The 18,557-nt window shown below is 37.2% G+C and overlaps 2 protein-coding genes across 10 annotated transcripts in view; one reads left to right on the plus strand and one right to left on the minus strand.

Annotated features, from left to right (window-relative positions):
- MTUS1 (microtubule associated scaffold protein 1) overlaps positions 1–9,076 on the plus strand; it is a 120,123-nt gene extending 111,047 nt beyond the window's left edge. For 8 of the 9 annotated variants that reach the window (XM_072406168.1, XM_072406167.1, XM_072406171.1 and 5 more), the window contains 7 exons: positions 2,272–2,486; positions 3,235–3,340; positions 3,707–3,780; positions 3,868–3,966; positions 5,051–5,167; positions 6,320–6,417; positions 7,196–9,076. In XM_072406168.1, coding sequence (XP_072262269.1) covers positions 2,272–2,486; positions 3,235–3,340; positions 3,707–3,780; positions 3,868–3,966; positions 5,051–5,167; positions 6,320–6,417; positions 7,196–7,412 — 926 coding nt within the window. In that variant the 3' untranslated portion in view covers positions 7,413–9,076. The remainder of the gene's footprint in view (positions 1–2,271; positions 2,487–3,234; positions 3,341–3,706; positions 3,781–3,867; positions 3,967–5,050; positions 5,168–6,319; positions 6,418–7,195) is intronic. The other variant, XM_072406169.1, reaches the window with a different exon arrangement.
- A 4,523-nt stretch (positions 9,077–13,599) lies between these two features.
- The window catches only part of PDGFRL (platelet derived growth factor receptor like), a 53,771-nt gene continuing 48,813 nt past the window's right edge, over positions 13,600–18,557 (minus strand). Inside the window, exon 6 of the mRNA XM_072406177.1 lies at positions 13,600–14,111. Coding sequence (XP_072262278.1) covers positions 13,923–14,111 — 189 coding nt within the window. The 3' untranslated portion in view covers positions 13,600–13,922. The remainder of the gene's footprint in view (positions 14,112–18,557) is intronic.

An 18,557-nucleotide genomic window follows, 5' to 3' on the forward strand; every position in this document is an offset into this window, starting at 1 on the left:
AGTCCATTTAGTGGATATTACAATCTTCCCTTCTTATCTAGCTGGTGTACTTTATTTAGCTGTCTGTTACAGTCCTTCAGGCAGTGCTACATCAATGCTAATCGATAACTATTGTTGATTGTAAGTTCTTTGACTAAAGCTACGTACACACGTCAGATTTTTATCGCCCGATAATCGGCATCGGCCAATTATCGGGCGAAAATCTGCCGTGTGTACAGTCGGTGTCGTCCATCGTCCGGACGACCGACCTGCCGGATCCACGGACGATGGACGACAGCCGATCGTAATGAAAGTGAAGGGGAGAGCGCGCAGCAGGGTGCCGCTCCGTCGCTCTCCTCCTCCCCTCTCCATAGAGCATGAACGGTGCTGTATGTACAGCACCGTTCATGCATCGTGCACTCCCTTGTCGTTGGAAAGGATCGTGAAAGATCCTTTCCAACGACAAAAATTGGCAGTGTGTACGCAGCTTAAGGCTAGGTACACACATGCAATTGACCTCTTCCGATAATAGGCTCAGGGGCGATATTGGGCGAGAATCTTGCGTTTGTCATCCATCGTCCGAACAACCGTCCTGGCGGATCCACAGCCGATGGACGATCGTAATGGAAGTGAAGGGGGCGAAAGCGCAGTCGGGTGCTTCTCTCTACATAGAGCAGAACGGTGCTGTATGTACAGCACTCGTTCATGCATCGTGCATTCGTTAGTCGTTGGAAAGGATCGTGAAATAATCTTGCACGTGTGTACATGGCCGAAGTCAGCAGGGAAAATATAAAATCTTGCATCCCCTTTATCAGTTACATCCTTTAATCAACCAATGCAGATCCTCCTCCTAGCTCTAATTACAAATGTCATCTTCTGTAAAGGGATTGATGAGAAAAAAATTTAACGTAGAGTCACAGTAACTGCACATAGCAGTGATATGTAACAAGCCTTATTTTATTTTTCTAAGGAAACCTACCATAGTATTCAGGATACTAAAATGGATTGGTTTCAATCGTCTGTCCTGTATACCTGTAACATTTATACATATAACTATATGACAATTAGCTGAACATGAGCTGTATACTGGTTCTGGGTCAGAGATTCAGAAGGTATTAAAAGCCAAGGGCCAAGAACACCAACTGGGCAAGCTGTATGTTATAGAACCAGGTCAGAAATGCCAGCTTATAAATACTTCTTAGTGTATAGGTTCTCTTTAAGTTTTTTTTTTTTTTTTTACATTTTTTCTTTCCAAGTTTACTTTTAACTGCAGGGCAGTTACCCTCTAGTAAATTCCAGGTTGTGCATTCTGACGGTTGTACATGAGCAAGTCTTCACAAGTAAATTGCCTGACTGAAGGTCCGGATAGCGTGTGCTAAGAAACATCCTATACTTTACCACATTTATGTTGAGAGGGAGGTTTATACTTTGTGTCTCTGTGACGTTTTTATTATCAGGGTCAGCTTGAAAGACAACATGCAAAATGTGCATCAGTGAAGCCTCACAAACATACTCTACATACATACAATATACTATACAATAACTGTATGGGGAGATAACATTATCCTAATGGGTGTCCTCTGAGTATGATATTCTGTTAGCAAGATTTGTTACTATTTATTTAGCGCCCACATATCATGCTTCCCTCTACATTATCCCAGTCATATCAGGCTCTTTTCATTGATATAGCTACAACATTCTTAAACACCCAGATGGCCTTCTATCATATCCTTGGAATGTGAAAGAAAACAGGAGTATCTAGAGTAAATAAGTGCAAAATCTAGGGAAACATGCAACCTCCATGCGAATGATTCCTGTGGTAAGATTGGGACCAAGAGCATTAAAGCAAGGGTGTTAATTTATTAAACGTTACTGGCTGTTAGTACAGGAAAACAGGAATAAGCCAGCATTGTTTGTGCCTTATTGTATAAAGAATTCATCAGCCTTTTACTAAACAATCATTTTACATTTAAAGTGGAACACGGGTGTTTTGCTGATCCTCAAATAGATAGCTAGATACATGGAGAACTGGGCACTTGTCTTCTGAAGGTATTAAAGTAAAGCTATCATAAAGCCTGGCTGACCTTCTGAAAATGCTAGCTGCCCATTCTGATTTGCCTGCCTCGGTCATTGACCCCAAACAAGTATGCAGAAAAGGACTCATCCTGACTTATCTGATTACTTGTTCCAGCTCAGTGACATGTTGAAGTCATTAGATCTGCATAAGTCATAGAATAAAATCTAAATGTATACTGGAAATCATTTTTACTGAAATTTTTCCTTTTCTCTCAGTATCTGCTTCCAGTACCTGTGATAAGTTAGAGAAGGAGAAGAATGACCTGCTAATTGCTTATGAAGGCATCCTACAGAAGGTAAAGGATGAGCATATTGCTGAGCTGTCTGACCTGGAGGAGAAACTAAAGCAATTCTACACAGGGGAATGTGAGAAACTACAGACCATCTTCATTGAAGAGGCCGAAAAGTACAAAAATGAGCTTCAAGATAAGGTAAACTCTGACTTTAGTCCTAAATAAGCGTGTATTATATAAAACTTCAATATGCAGCAAAACCAAGACCGAGTGATGAGTCTTTACCGCAGTACATTATGCTTTTGCTGATAATAAACACGTTGATGGGGAGGACGGACGTTTCATTATGCAGCCTCTGCTTTGTGGTTATTTCAGCTTTGGATGGGTGGTGTGTCGGGTCATTGCTGCTGTTTTGGTGCTATAGGGTGTCCGGACCTGGCTGTGTTTAGGCAGGTCCTTGGCATATAAAACCTTTCCCATATGTGTACTGTAATGGATTGGTTTGCTGCTCCTCTTGATTGCAGGTTTTTATTTTCTCAGTACTATGTTTTTTAAAGACAAAAGGGTTTTTATCCCAAAGTTTTGGTAGAGTAGTTGGGGTATAGGGGAAAGGGGATTTTGACCTACAGTCACCTGTGATCTTTAGTGCTTTCTATGCCCGCATTTGTTCTGTTTGTCCTTGTTTTAATTATCGCAGGCAGAGTAAAATTGTAGCGCTGGGTAACGTTAGAGCTGACTGGTAATAATTCTGAGGAGACAAATGTTCAGGTCCCCAACATTTAAATTGGGAATTTCACTCATTTTGATGCCACTTCTCCCTAGTGGGACACAAATGGCAAAAAGGGTGGTTTTAACTATTCTATTATTCTATCCAAAATGTTAAAATAAAAGTTTGTTATAAATAACTTTAATGTGGTACATCTAAATTTTGTATTTCTGCTTATAGGTTGATTCTTTAAATTCCACTCATGAAACCTACAGGATAGCAGCAGAAACCTCTCATGTCGAGGAGATAGAGCACTTAAAAACAGAATTTGAAAAATCTTTAACAGGTAAGATATTTTGCCTCCTGCTGATAGCAAAAATTCCACCTAATTGGTTTAATTATATATTTTATAGTCAACATCAGAACAAAACATTTGTTACTTGGTTCTGACTTTCTTGAAACTGTGGATACCGTATGCCGTCATTGTCATTTAGACCATGCTAGATTCAGCTTTCTTCTGAATAATAATGCAAATGTTAGTAAAATGCCATGACCCTTCAACCATCAAATGTCAATGATGGTGTATTAGCTAGGCAACAGCCCACTAGATTGTTCCCTTTGGTGGATTTCTTAATTCTTTGGGATAAGGTTTTTTTGCAAATGGGGAAGTTTTTCACCTTACTGTTCTTGTACCCTCATTCATCTTCTGTAGAACTGAAAGACACCCAAGAGCGTGAGAATAAAGCATTAGAAGACTCCTTTAAAGAAAAACAGGCTGAACTAGAGGTTCGTTTTTATTATATGTTTATCTAGTTTCTACTATTTAGTAGATGTATGAAATAGGTTTAGATTTCTGTTTTTCTTGTTTTTAAGAAAAAAATAGAGGAACTGAAACAGGAGAATGACTCACTAAAGGAGAAACTAAGAGTGGAAGAAGAACAAAGAAAACAATCCAAAGAGAAAGCAGCCCAGGTCAGTGTATGCCCTCTGATCCTATGTGCATGGTTATTCAGGTGACCTGTTCCCCTTCAAAAAAAAAAAAAAGCAGAGTATATGCCACGTGCTGCTTCATATTTTGATTGATGTTCCTGCAGCAGGTACATACAGTTTACTATCCTATCCTTATCATACAACTTGGGAGTGAGGTGAAGGGATACTGTTTTAGGTATGAAAGGGGTACTAATTATGTTACATACATCACCTCTGTTCAAGAACTGGTCTCATTATCAGACAAATGTGTTTTGCAATTGAACAGGACAGAAAATTACTTTTAGCCTAAAGGTACCTGTAGAAATTGGAGACTGTTTCTTTTCAGGCTCATTCATGACCTTGGGGGCAACTCCCTGGCCAAACGTGCTGGAGGAAAAGTTAATTATCTTATAGAGCACATTGTGACAGACTATTGCTCCCACTTCATAGACACCAACATGCAGGCTCAACTAGTGTGAATTTGCAGAATTAAAGGGGATTTGTTATTAAAAACCTTAGTAGTGCAGTTGTGCATGCATTTATTCCTATTCATTATAGACTTTTACCGCAGATTCTCAAAGTATATCATCAGTATATTTTCATTGAATCGATCATCAGCTTCCTGCATTACTAATTTATGTCATCTCAATGCTAGCTATGGGGGCATATAGATTCCTAGAAGTTGCCCAATGTTTTGACTAATAATTTTTATTAGAGAGCCTAGTACATTAACAAAAACAATATACAGTATGGATATCAAAAAAACAAATGAAGTGCTGAAAACACCATATTTAGGGTAGCTCATATAAGAGGCCAAGTAAAAGTTCACACATTTGGAGGTGCATATCAACACCTGGGGGCATGGGGCGATATTGGAACTAGACAGAAGGACCTGGAGTAATGGGGTTGGGAGTGGGCAGCTGCCCAGTGTTTTAATCATTTCATTGCTTCCAGAGTTGCTGGAGAGATTAGTAACCCAATTCCCCAGAGTATCTTCTCTACTGGATTTTAGTCCTCTAACCTGCGTTGTTACTGAATGATTGACTGTCTGGTCATGTAGAGTAATTAGTTTTCCTATTCTCCGCAGAAGAACCCCCAGGTGATGTATCTGGAGCAAGAGTTGGAAAGTCTAAAGGCAGTTTTGGAAATTAAGAATGAGAAATTGCATCAACAAGACAAAAAACTGATGCAGATTGAGAAACTGGTAAGTGCTTCCATTATTTTGTTTTTTTTTGGTTAGGGCCCATGTACATTAGCACTAGTATTCTGCAATAAATAAGTCATCTTTGTTTCTGTAGCATCACACAGTAGGTTAAGGAAGCCCAATAATCATTATGCATATAATGTAAATTTCCAGAATAGTGAAGGTATTTTCACTGTAAATTTTTTTATTTCCTTTCATTCCTGCCTGGAAAAGAACACACACTGCCTTTTAGTAGACATAAAAAAGGTGTTCTTTCAGTTTTAGGCATGCTTCAAAAACAATTATTGTAGCACTTTGATCTGGGAGTACTCTCCCTATTTTTCAACTACTATGTTTTGTCACATAAATATCTAAAGAAATGAACCACGTAACTTCAATGTGTTACATGCCTCTTTTAAGCAAACTTCCAAAATGAAGTATACTCATTGGACCTGTTCATACTGCATCTAAAGGGATTTTTTTTTTTTTGCAATTTTCTTGCTATACGTTGAGACGTTGAGTACTAAATATTGAGGTTTATACAATGCTCTGTACATGCTGTGAACAAGAATGTACAATTTCCCTGCCTGCCGGCACCAGACTTGGCATGAACACCTGCATGTCTCTCATAATTTATATCGGTGATCTCATTTGATTTGTATTCTTGTGTGATGATGTCATGTGCATTCTGCAGACTGCTTGCTAAACGTAAATGAAACTTCCCTCCACAGCAGTCTAAAGTATAGTACAGTTGTGTTAAATTCTAGCACTGTACAAAGGGTTAATTCTCAATACAGTGGCCCGTAAGAGATATTAATTTAAACATTCTACTTAAAATTGTTCTTCAAGTTCATAGTACTATAAAAACGCACAGCACATTTCCAGCATACAGCTGGGAGTGTCAGCCTTGCAGGATTTCGCTCAGTTTGTTTTTTGTCCTGGTCATGACATTTACTTGTTTGTTGTATTCCTTGTCCTCTTGTGCTTCTCCACCCATAATTCTGGGAACAGTGAATGAATATTTATTATATGTAATTAGACTTATACGTGCCAGCCTCATGCCTTATTAAGCCCAAGATCCTGCTTTAGGGTTGAGCTGGCAGGTCCTTCATTGTTTCAGTAACCTAAGGGGTGTTTTGCTTTGTTCATTCTATTTATTTTGTTTTTCTGTAGGTGGAGACTAACACAACTCTGGTAGAAAGGCTGAACAAGTGCCAGCAGGAGAATGAAGATCTCAAAGCTCGTATGGCAAATCACATTGCAATCTCGAGGTAAAAAGATGAATTTGGTTTGCAGTGTATGAAAGCTGGTCCCAGGTCATTTTACATGCACTCTGTAGATTGCTGTCCTTTCTAGAGATAAGTATTAGAGATGAGAATTTATAATATTTTAGTGTAGAGTCCAAATTAGGTAATAGTAGGGGTTTCCTTATACACGCCTTTACTTGGCATTTTTTGGTTTAGTCAGCATCACAGCCATCTATATGTATTTTAGAAGTCTACCACTATTTTTTACACTGCAAGGTCCTGCAAAATTGAAAAAACATTAATGGAAGCACTTCACCTGACGTTTACTTTACTACCTTTAGAATTGGGTAAATTGTATTTACTACTGCTATGTAAAAAGGTATGGTAGGTGATATGCAAGATCTGTTGGCCCATTTTACTCTTCCAACAAAAATAGAGAACTATAGCATAATTTCATGGGGCATATTTTTTTGACAAGGGTGGTGCTCATTTTGTAAATATTTTTTGCAAGTGAATGCAGTTGATGTGTGCGCATTAGTGAGTCACTGAAATGGAATGATGTCTAATTTGGGTGTCCCTCTACTTGCCTTTTAACCTGGCCTCATGCCTGTTACGGCTCAGTGGCTTGTCAAGTAGTAATGCAAGGATGAGGCTAACCATGGAATTTATTCCTTGTGAAACCAATCCCGCGTCCATATTTCTGTCCTGGCAGTTTTTCTTTAAAGACACTATGCCAGCCTTACAATCCAGTCTTCATAAAATATCATTACTCAAAACTCACATACCAATTTTGCTATTATAGGCAGCTGTCTACGGAGCAGGAGGTGCTGCAGCGATCGCTAGAAAAAGAGTCCAAAGCAAATAAACGTCTCTCAATGGAAAATGAAGAACTCCTATGGAAATTGCACAATGGTGACCTATGCAGCCCAAAAAAATTGTCTCCATCCTCACCTGGAATCCCATTTCACCCATCACGGAACTCGGGCAGCTTTGCCAGCCCAACAGTGTCACCAAGATGACACTCTTACAGTGGTTAGATACTTCACCGAAACATTTCAGGACATAGCGGTGAGATTGCTTTGGACATGTACAATGGAAAATAAAGGCTATATTAGCTATCTAACTATTACAGATGACTGGAATTTGGGAGAAGACTTCCACAACTTACTGGAAAAGAAGGGGTGATTTGTTGTTTCTCCTTCAGCTAAATAAAAGACTTTGGACTAGGATATGATTACCTATAAGGACGTTGTTGCACAAAGCACTTACCTAGCAAGATACAGCCGTTCTTGCATATATTTTGCCTTTTTTCACCTACAGCAAGTATATAGGGAAAAAAGCTCAGGGCTTGTAGATAAAAGATCACAAACTTTCTATAGTTTCTTTATCACCTGTAATTCTTTTTCTCCCTTTGGATGGGGTGGTTGTCGAGTGAATGAGATGGATGTTAACACACCTAAATCGTGTGCCTCATGCTGCCTGTGTGTGTTTTTTGTTTAGGTTTTTTTTCTTCTGTCTTTTGTACAGGACTGTATCCATGAAACATGTCTGTATTTTAAAGAAAATGTGTTACTGCTTTAGAAAGTCAGCACAATACATTTGTTGCCTATTCCTGTTGTGAACTCTTTATAAGATCAGAACACCATCAACTAAGGTTTAGGCCTTCAGGTTGTGCCACCATGGCTGTCTTGGTCTCGAAAACGTAGGAATGATGTAATGTTGAGTGTTTAAAACACTCTTTCTGCTTTTCTACTGTGCTGAAAATCTACATAACATTGTTACTTTTTTTGGTCTATGCAAAAGACATCACCTTGGTGTATTTGTAACATTGTCTGTATCCAGCTTGTGTCTTTGCATCAGTTAATCAACAGTTCATTTTAAGGAAAGTGCAGACATCTTGAAAGGTACATACATCAAAAGACCATATATAAGGGGAACTGCCACAGACTAATTTATTAAGTGCAATAATGTGCATTAGTGCCCATCAGCCAATCAGATTCAGCTTACTGACCTTAACCAGTAACAAAGGAATTCTGGTTGCCTGAGTCGCTGGTTACTTTGCACGTTGCCTAATTAAATAAGTCTGTATATGCCTTACATTAAGGTCAGCTGTATTGTAGAGCAGGAGGAAGACTTGCATGCTAGTTAATGTAGCTCATCACTACCATTCAGCAAACAAGGCCTGCAGGAACTGTCTGATATCTTGTGTAACAGTTTCACCTCCTGTTGACCTGACAATTTATTGCAGTGTGGTTGGTTTAAATTGTTTGCAGAGTTTCCAAAAAAAAATTTTCCAAAGAATTTTATTACCCAGCAAAAATAGTTTTCTGTTTAATTCTTTTGTTTTGTGTTCACTTCATTGACATTGAAGTCCTGCTCATACTGCCACTGGGCTTTCTGGGTAAGACAGTTCAGGTCTGTCACCAACTTGTATTGGTTTGTACCCCCTGTTCAGTCTTTCTGATCATAGGACTTCTGTGTGGTCACTAATAGGACAAATATGGGCACAGGATAAATTTTGTGTATTTTGTTTTATCTGTTTTCATCTGCATCATGCAAATGTGTGTAGCTTCTAGCAAACTTGGATGTAAAAAAATAATAAAGCTGTAGTTGCTTGGTTTGTAATGATGGAAATATATTCTGACATGTATTAAGAGAATAAATTTATTGGTGCAGTAATTTATTTACAGAGTTTTACTGTGTCTTTTTTTTTTCAATTTTCTTGACCTAAATAATTTACAACAGCTTGATTTGGCTTGATCTGTTAAAGCTCCCCAAGGCTGGAGAAGATGCTTTCATCAGTGAAGCTGGGTGATCCAGCAAACCTGGAATGGATCTGATCCAGGGCTGAAAACATTTGCTAGCAAAAGACTTTTAGGAAATCCAGGTTTCCAGGTTTGCTGGATCACCCATGTTCACTGATGAAAGTGCATCTTCTCCAGCCTTGGAAAGCTTTAGCTTACATGCATTTGCGTTGGTATCAGAGATAACAAATAACAAGGAAATAGGGTTAAACATTCTATTTTCTGCTGTAAGGGTTGTAATTGGTAGGAATTTCTGCTTAATATACCCATGAAGTTTGCTAGGTGTATATGAAATTAAAATTAAGTAGGTCTGTATCTAGAAATTTAAAAAAGAATAAGAAAACAGCCTGTAGTAGAAATATAGGAGCTGCCATATTTGGCTTCTTTTTAAGGCACCAGAGCCGTTATTCTTCACTAGTGGGCAGGTCACATATTCCTAACAACCACTTATATATTAGGTGATAAACCTGAAGTAAAACCAAAGTAATAAAGGATTAAAATGACAGTTCTAGGGTTTTCACATTTAAAAACGAATTTGGCAATGGCTACAAGGGTACTAGTATCAGTGGTTATTAAAGCCACTCTATTGTGTTGGTATCCCTTGTGCTGCCAAAACTGCTCTGACCTGTTACAAAACCTATGAAGGTGTCCTGTGATATCTGGTATCAGACCATTAGCAGCAGATCTATACTGAGAAGGTATGTCTGTTGCAATTACTGATCTGGTTGGTGTTCTGCCTTTGATACTTAATCACTGAACCAGAATGAGAGTAACCTTCAGCTAATTGCCACAAAGTTATCTCCATGGTGTGACTACTGAAACCAAAGGATCTGTTTTACACCCAGGTAAGTGACTTTCTAAAGAAGAACTTCAGACATGGCAGCTTTCACAATCTGTGTATAGACAGACTATTTTAAGGCAACACTGGTGGCCTACTATGTGCCCACAATAAATCCAGCTGCCATCTGTAACCCAGGTATATAACATCTACCCTGCCATCTACATGATCAAAAAAAACATGATTCATCAGACCAGGCCTCCTTCTATTGCTCCATAGTCCAGCTGGTGGGCTGGGCAATTGGGACTGGTATGTGGCTATGCAGTTATACACACAAAACAAAACCTTTCTCGCATGCAAAACATTGTCTCCTGCTTAGAATACCTGTGCATGGAGGCTCATTTAGGTGCACCAGAGGGAAAAAGGTTCATCTATACCCCAGACAAAATGTCTGATCGTAAGGATCCAGCACCACTTGCATGATATCCTTTGAATGTAAAAGTGTTTAAGTTCCAGACAACAAAATGAAAGCCCTGCCTGGGACTTCCACCTCTGATTCCCCAAAAGACCTAATTGCAAAGATTAGAAATTGGCCCCTCCTTATCGATACAAAGCCATAGGGTGAAATACATCAGAGGAAGAGGTCCCAGGTGGGGCTTTTGTGTTTTCTCAGAACAAAAAAGCTTAAGTTTTCCACTATGCTTTTTGAAGGCTGAACAAATATTTACATATGCTTGCTCTAATGAAACCTATATATTTAGACTTGGTAAATGATACTGTCAACAGCATGTTTTTATCTCAACAGTGATGTATGTGTATGAGATAACTTGTTATAATTGAGAAATGGAGAATAGAATCAGTTGGCGAACAGAAATTAGATGATTTAAGATGCATAAATTACATGTTTGTAGAATTAATTTGTTCATTTTAGTCGTAGTAATTATAGGTCTGTGTTATTTGCACTGGAATGATTTACCAAATAATAGTGAGTTTATACTTCTATGTAGCAGGACTACAGTGTACAGAGGGGAGAAATGTAATAGATGTGCTAGGAATGTTTTAGTACTAGTCCCAACATGGACAGGTTAATTAGCAGGATCTGGTACACACAATTAGTGTTTTGTATAATAGTTTACAAAGTGTACTACATGTTTGCCTAATTCTTTTCAGGCTTGATGAGATGAGTTATGCATTTAATTTGTTTCATATGCATTGCATATAAAAATCATAGGTAAAGACCCACATAAGTAGAGTAAGAAGCGGTTTGTGATCTATTTTCTATATTGCATTGCTTGCACTAAATAGTATCGTCATAACAAATATGTCTGGTACAGTACCATTGACCAAAGGGGTTATGGGCTATGGTTAGATAATTTGACTACCCCACTGCTTTTCTGTTTACAGGGAAAACTAATTATGTTGAGGTTTGTTGGAGGATTTAGTATGGGCAGTAGGGCACCCAGGAGATTCACATTCCCACAAATGTCAGGCTCCTAGCAGACTTGAGGACCATTTCTACTAATATTTCTGGTAACTACTAATTACAGCAGTGGTTATTGCTATCCAATTTGGGACGTGTGAAACATAAATGATAAGGATATTCATTGGCTGGGTCATTTTGTATCTATTTACAAGTCCCATCCAAGTGTATCTATATTTATAAATGTATATACCAGATTAAAAAAGTGGTCTACCTTCTAATGTATAGTTAGCTTCTATTTAATATTGCAGTTGAATTGACTTCTAACAGGTACAGTACATAGGCAGGAATGATGAGAGGATAGACAAGTGTTCAATAATTGCTTTCCCTCTAATGTTCTTCCTTGATCAAAAAGCTTTGTGACTCTTGGCAATTGTCAGGGACCTAATGAAGTTCAGAGAAGCAGGTCACCCCCACAGAGCAAAAGCAGCTTTGATCCGACACTTTTTTCCAGAATGTTTCACAATATGCTATAAAAAAAAAATCAATTTAGAACAGTTGTGTACTGGGAGAGACACAAAGACCATGATTTTAATAATGTGAAAAGCGTGTTGATATTAAATCTTGGCATGTATTAAAAGGATAATATACAATCTTTGTGAACTGCACACAATAATCCATAATGGAGACCTGGATACTTGTGGTATTAGACAACTTGTACTGCACAGATGGTAGCAGTCTGCAAACAAGTTGTATTTTGCTATTGCTTATCCGCCCTTTCAGTGACATTGTTACAAGGCAGGCTGGGAAGAAGTGGTACTGTCATGGGGGAGGCCAAGGTAAGCAACTCATATGGTCCACATTTATTTTTACTTGTAGGAACCTCTTGTCTTCTTTACTTCTTTAATGTAATGATTACATAAGTGAGTGAGTTTTTTTTTAACCCAGCCATTGTCTTCTGATACCTTTACCTTTTTTTACCTTCTTTTCCTGGCCTACCATTGTAAAGTGGTAATCGGAAGTTCACAGCAGCCTTTACCAACTTTCTGAATACTAAGTGCAGTACATGGTGGTACAATGCTGCTCCATCCTGGGATTTGTTAGCCATAAAAAAATAACGGAATTCATATATAGATCGGTCAGTTTGATGCAGCATGTGGTCACTAAGCACAGAACAAAAAGGCAGGTTATTACTTTATTAGTGAAGGTAATGGACTGGGACTACCTCAATCAGAATATTGGTATTTTAATGGCTTGAACACTGGTTTTGGATATACAGATATTATCATTTCAACATATGTACGTGTTTATTGGGTTGAGGTGACAGGGACACAAGTGAAATATAAAGCCTTGTCAATCATCCTATAGTGGTGTCATCATTTACTCTGGTAGTAGCTTTACAATCAAACAACCATGAAGAATGACCAATAGATATAATTTACATTTGTAGCCATTCTGCCAAGAATTTGGAAAATTTGGCAACTTTGGTGGTAAATATAACAATACTTGGTCACAATTAGTTCACTACCATTGAAGGGTACTTACTGAAATGTATAGAAAAATCACAGTGGGATTCTGAGTATATTAATAATAATCTTCAGTTCTAGGCATGTATCAGTAATAGTTGCATGCTAAACAGAAGAAGAACATCTACAATGTCATGTACTGTAATATTTTCTCTTAAGGATCACATATGAAAGACATATGAAAAAATATAAAACTCAGGGATGTATTTGCTATTAGTCTGCTCTAAACTCCAGATGTTGTACATTCGCATATTAAGATATGACCTTGTGCCGGAGTTTGCATGTTTCAGATTTACATATTCAGAATAATTTTAGACAGTTAATACTGCCATTCAGGGGATGTGTTGCCTGGTTATGTGTGGTTTTTTTTTTTTTTTATTTACATTTCTGTTTGGTGTTCATCAGCGCTCATAGGATCTTCAGATACATATATAGTCTTTACCCTTGATCGGTTTTCATTATCGTTATCCCACCTTAGCTTCTGAGCCATGTTTATGAATGTGCAAAAAACACACACTGTATGCAATTATTTACCTTAAAACTAGTGTCTGAGCTGAGCAAGACCTAAAATTCATTTCCTGCTTTTTTGCGAATACCATTTGAATGTCTACAGCCTGGCTGTTGCTCTATTTTAAGCCCCTACAACAGTAATATGTGTGATTCAACGCGTTCGGGAACTATAATGAAAAATAATAGGTATTTATTTTGCTTTTTTATATGAACCATGGTTAAATGGAATACTATACATAATTGCATTTGACTGAATACAGATAATTATTTATCTTCATGGTTATTTACTGTTATGGGAAACAAGGCCCAAGAGTTAAACCCCGGAGTTTGACCAGGAGGAGTCTTCTCAATATGGTATGTTCCACATAATAGGATATTATGTAATGTTCTGTAAACAGGAGCCCCATGAATGAAATGGAAATTGTCTTGCTGGTAACATATTTGTGCGATTCTGAGGAGTATAATAAGCTTTGCCTGTAAGGCAATCTTGTCTAGAATCTGTCCACTCTGGTAGCAAGTGATGTCTGTCCTTGAAGGTTCTGTGCTCTGCATATGTAGTATCCAGCATCAATGGTTTCAAAGTCTTCCACGGTTATGATGCTTTTTGAAATTCTTGTGGTGTGTCCAATACCACGGTTAACTAGTCTCCAGGAATCTTGGATGGTCACTGGTCTTTCATACTGTGAAAACAAAGAGTTTTTTTTTTAAATGGCAGCCAAAGACAGCATAAAATAATTGTAAGGTCCATAGAGAATCTGTCATGAAAAAAGTGCCTGCAGCCACTTAGGTGTTTACATATACATGCAACCTTTTCCAAAAAAGACTTAGGATAGGACCAAATGCCAGGCTGCTCTGACAGGCAACACTCAACCACTTTTTGTCCACCCCTTCCACACATCCTTTTTGGTCACTGAGGTATCTCATCATAATAATGGATCAACAGAAATGTGATGGAAGCAGAATGAACTGTCAATTTCTAGAAGTTTCACAACTTTGACTAACCAGACAGCCAAGTATTCACTCCTAACTGTAAGGTGTTTGCACATATACCTGCAGTAGTGGTTTCTCTCCCTGATAGTCTCTTTAACTCAAGAATTTAAAATGTTATGCAGAATATATCACATTTTTATTATACTAGCTTTTATTAAGCACTGCATTATCTAAAAATGATTCCTGCAGATTAGCATAGTATCTCTGTAAAAAAAAAACAAATTAAACCATCCTGATACATGTAAACTGATTTACATTATTTATAGAAGTATATATTGGCAGTGAAGGAACAAGGTTTAAAATATAGTGGTGCTTCATTTGTTTAGAAAAGCCTTAACTTTGGTATCCTTTACCCTGGAGTAATATTGCTTCTTGTACAGTGATTGTGATGGTTAAGATAAATCAGATATGCAGGTGCAATATGATTCACACAAGTATGCATGGAATGCCTGGGCAGGAAAAGAATAATAAACACGTTTGGTATATGTTTACCCCAAAATTCATCTGCAATGAGTGTCTTCTTTCAGCGTCTTTCAACTTTCTAACAGAAGACCTTATATCATGTATTTAGGTTGTTATATTCAATACAAAAAAGTATTCCCAGTACCAGCTGATCACCATTTATCTTTTACTACTCTGAAATATATGTATTGTTATGGGTAATTTTTTTTTCTGCATTTTTGTTCAAAGTAGTATATGTGTGACAAACTTGACCTATCACAATCTACCATGAACACCCATGTAAACGATAGCCACAGACATTAGCCATTTACTGTACTATTGTTGATGATAATTCTTCATAACTAGAAACAAATACACTTTACTCGGAACATGGCAATGGTTACAGGGCTTCATATTAAAACATAACTACAATCTGTAGTATAAATTCACCTTTCCTAAAATTGTCTAGCTATGATGTCTGGGCCAATAAATGGTATACATTCTCTATATATTATTTGTCTGCATACCCTGTTTCCCCGATTATAAGGCACTCTCTTATATTTTTTGAAATGCCAAAATATGCCCCGGGTCTTATTTTCAGGGGATGTCTTATTTTTCCATGAAAAAGACTACAGTACACATTTATTGTTGAAAGTCACTCATGATCACTCATGTTCCATTGATTGTCCCCTTTTGATCACTCATGTGCCGTTCGGCTTACTTAATGGGGATGTCCTAAAATCGGGGAAACACGGTATACATGTTAGCTCAGAATGGGAAAAGTATTGGTACTGTAGAATTTTACCATTGGCAAAAAATACAAGAGTGTTGTGGAGAAAAAGGACAGCGAACAAATGGATCCTTTAAAAATTAAACCCAACATTTCACTTAAAGCCCAGATGACTAGGCCTAATTTGTCTTATTCTAAAAAAATTATGGGAAGAAGAAACTCAGTGGAGAGGACAGTTATAATTGGAAAAGTTGAGGAAAAACAATATGTTAAGCAGAAGTAAGCTGACTAGTTTTTAGTCTTCTCAATAGTGTGTCTTTATTTTTTGTGGCTGCATCCAAAGTGGAAAATCATTCTGGTGAACCATCCATGTGGTTGACATAGACCTCATGGCACTTTTGTATTAGTAATAACACAGCTCAACAAAAAAAGTTTTTACTTGCTAAGGATTTTTTAATATATTTAGTGTATTTCAGGTCTGCTGAATCCAGAAATGACATAATTTTCATTGAATTGGCTCTAGTTCTTGTGATACAGGAATCGGAATAGACGATTTTACCAACAACAAATGTTAACACAGCATTTTATTATCAATTTTTATTTACACTGATGTTTTGCATTTTATATATATTAAATGTAGGATTATTTTCATAAAACTTTCATTTGCCTTCTTTTTATTCATATATTTTCATATATTTTTTTTTACAGAAATATGAGTTTTTTTATAATGTATTTTGCTATATAAATATCAGCAATAACAGAGAAGAAACATTACAGAATTCCTGAAACAAGCATATCTTGCATATTTTGGTATTAAACTGGGAGGACTAAGATAAGTATTGGGCTGCCCATATGGTATGCAAAACTTGTGTAGAGTGTCTATGTCAGTGGAAAAATTGTAAAACTGAAAAGTTTGAAATTGAGTGTAAATATGGTATGGTGAGAGCCCCAAAAAAGATGTTTTTTTTTGTGCTGTGAATGTAAAAGGTTTCAATCCTTACAGATTACAAGAAAAACAAGTGGGAGTACCCTGATTTGGAATCAGCAAGACGACCTGTGCTGCATGGTGCTGATGTTCCCATGCCAGTGTTCAGTACACTCCCTGATATTCCTGTACCCGACATGGAGGATATACAGGGTTTGGAGTGTAATCCTGGAGATAGCAGTGGAAGTGAATATGAAGGAAGTGTTTCATCAAACCAGCAGTTCTCCCAAGAAGAGCTTCATGATTTATTACGTAACTTAAGTCTGTCAAAACAAGCATCTGAACTTTAAGCATCCAGGCTAAAAGAAAAGAACTGTCTGAGACTGGAAGTAAAAATAATGGTTTATAGAACAAGAGTGGTGACACTCCTACCATATTTCAGTGAAGACTTTGTGTACTGTTTGAATATCCCAGGACTACTAGCCCATATGGGAGTACCAGAATACCGAGCAGAACACTGGCCGCTTTTCATAGACCGTTCCACTCTGAGTTTAAAATCTCTTTAACTGCATAATGGTAACTGCTATACATCAATTACAATTGGTAACTCAACAAAAATTAAAGAAGAATATGAAAATATCCGAATGGTCTTACAAAAGCTTTGCTATCATGAACACCAATGGTCAATATGTGTTGATTTAAATAATGTGAACTTCCTACTTGGGCAGCAAAGTGGATACGCAAAGTACTCATGTTTCATCTGCTTGTGGGATAGTAGAGCAAGGCAGGATCACTGGAAAAAAAGTACCATGGCCTCCAAGGGAAAACATGAAAAAAAGGTACAGGGAACATCATTAATAAGCCAATCAATGGTTGACAAACAAAAAAAAATATTATTACAAGTTTCATGACTAATACTGAAGCTTCTGCCTGGCACAGCTTTGTCAAGGTTATCAAAAACTTCTTGGGTAACCATAAAGCACAAAATTATGAAGAACTGGTACAAAACTTGCAATTAAACTTTAAAAGTTAGGATGCTACTATGAGCATAAAGGTACTTTATCGCCATTTGCATAAGTTTCCAAAAAACCTTGGCGATTTCAGTGAGGAACAAGGGGAGAGGAGAGGTTCCATCAAGATATAAAGGTGATGGAAGAAAGGTATCAGGGCAGATGGGATAGACACATGATGGCAGACTACTGCTGGAGCCTTCAATGTGATTGTCCTGATCATCAACATAAAAGGAAATCATACAGAGTTTTTAAATGACTTCTTTGTGATTATTTCTGTAAATATACTGAATACAGAATATATTGACAAGTATTTCAAAAATTTATTTTTGTATATGTAGGCATATCTAATTTAACTTTGCTTAATTTTCATGTTTCATTAGTTTTCTATGAACTTATTATTGAGGTCATGATTTCAAAAACTAGAGCCAATCTAGCAAAAACCAATACAATATTTGGAATCTGTGGAATCCTAGATTGACTTTAATTTGTTTGGTAAGAAAATGTTTGTTGACCAGTGTAATACATAAACTAGCATATGACTATAATGTTAAAAAAATAATTGGATTGCTGTTAAGCTTGTCATGTTGTACTTGCTAAGAATATGTGCCATAAATAGTCTATACAGGACAAGCAGAGCTTTGTTTTCCTTCATGTCCTTCTTATACTCCAATATATACTGTTCGACCTAGCAGTTTTGTTGGAGGTGCAAGAAAATGTGTTTAATTGGGCATATGATCACCCTATATAGAGTTCATATAGAGATCTTGCTTCAAAATTGATCACTTTAAGGTTATTACAAGGGACATAAGGACATGCTTTGCATCTGGAGGTAAATAAGTTTAATCTTTGCATACAGAAGGGATTCTTCAAGGTTTGTGAAAAAGTGGACTAAGCTCCCTCAGGAAGTAATTTCAGCAACTACTATAAATTGCTTTAAGAAGAAGCTGCATGCTTTTCTTGAAGCACAGAATCTAACCGGGATAAAATTTAAATGGACTGACACTAGAATGTTGATCCAGAGAATATT

The sequence above is a fragment of the Pyxicephalus adspersus genome, chromosome 3, assembly GCF_032062135.1.
Source record: "Pyxicephalus adspersus chromosome 3, UCB_Pads_2.0, whole genome shotgun sequence".
Taxonomy (NCBI): domain Eukaryota; kingdom Metazoa; phylum Chordata; class Amphibia; order Anura; family Pyxicephalidae; genus Pyxicephalus; species Pyxicephalus adspersus.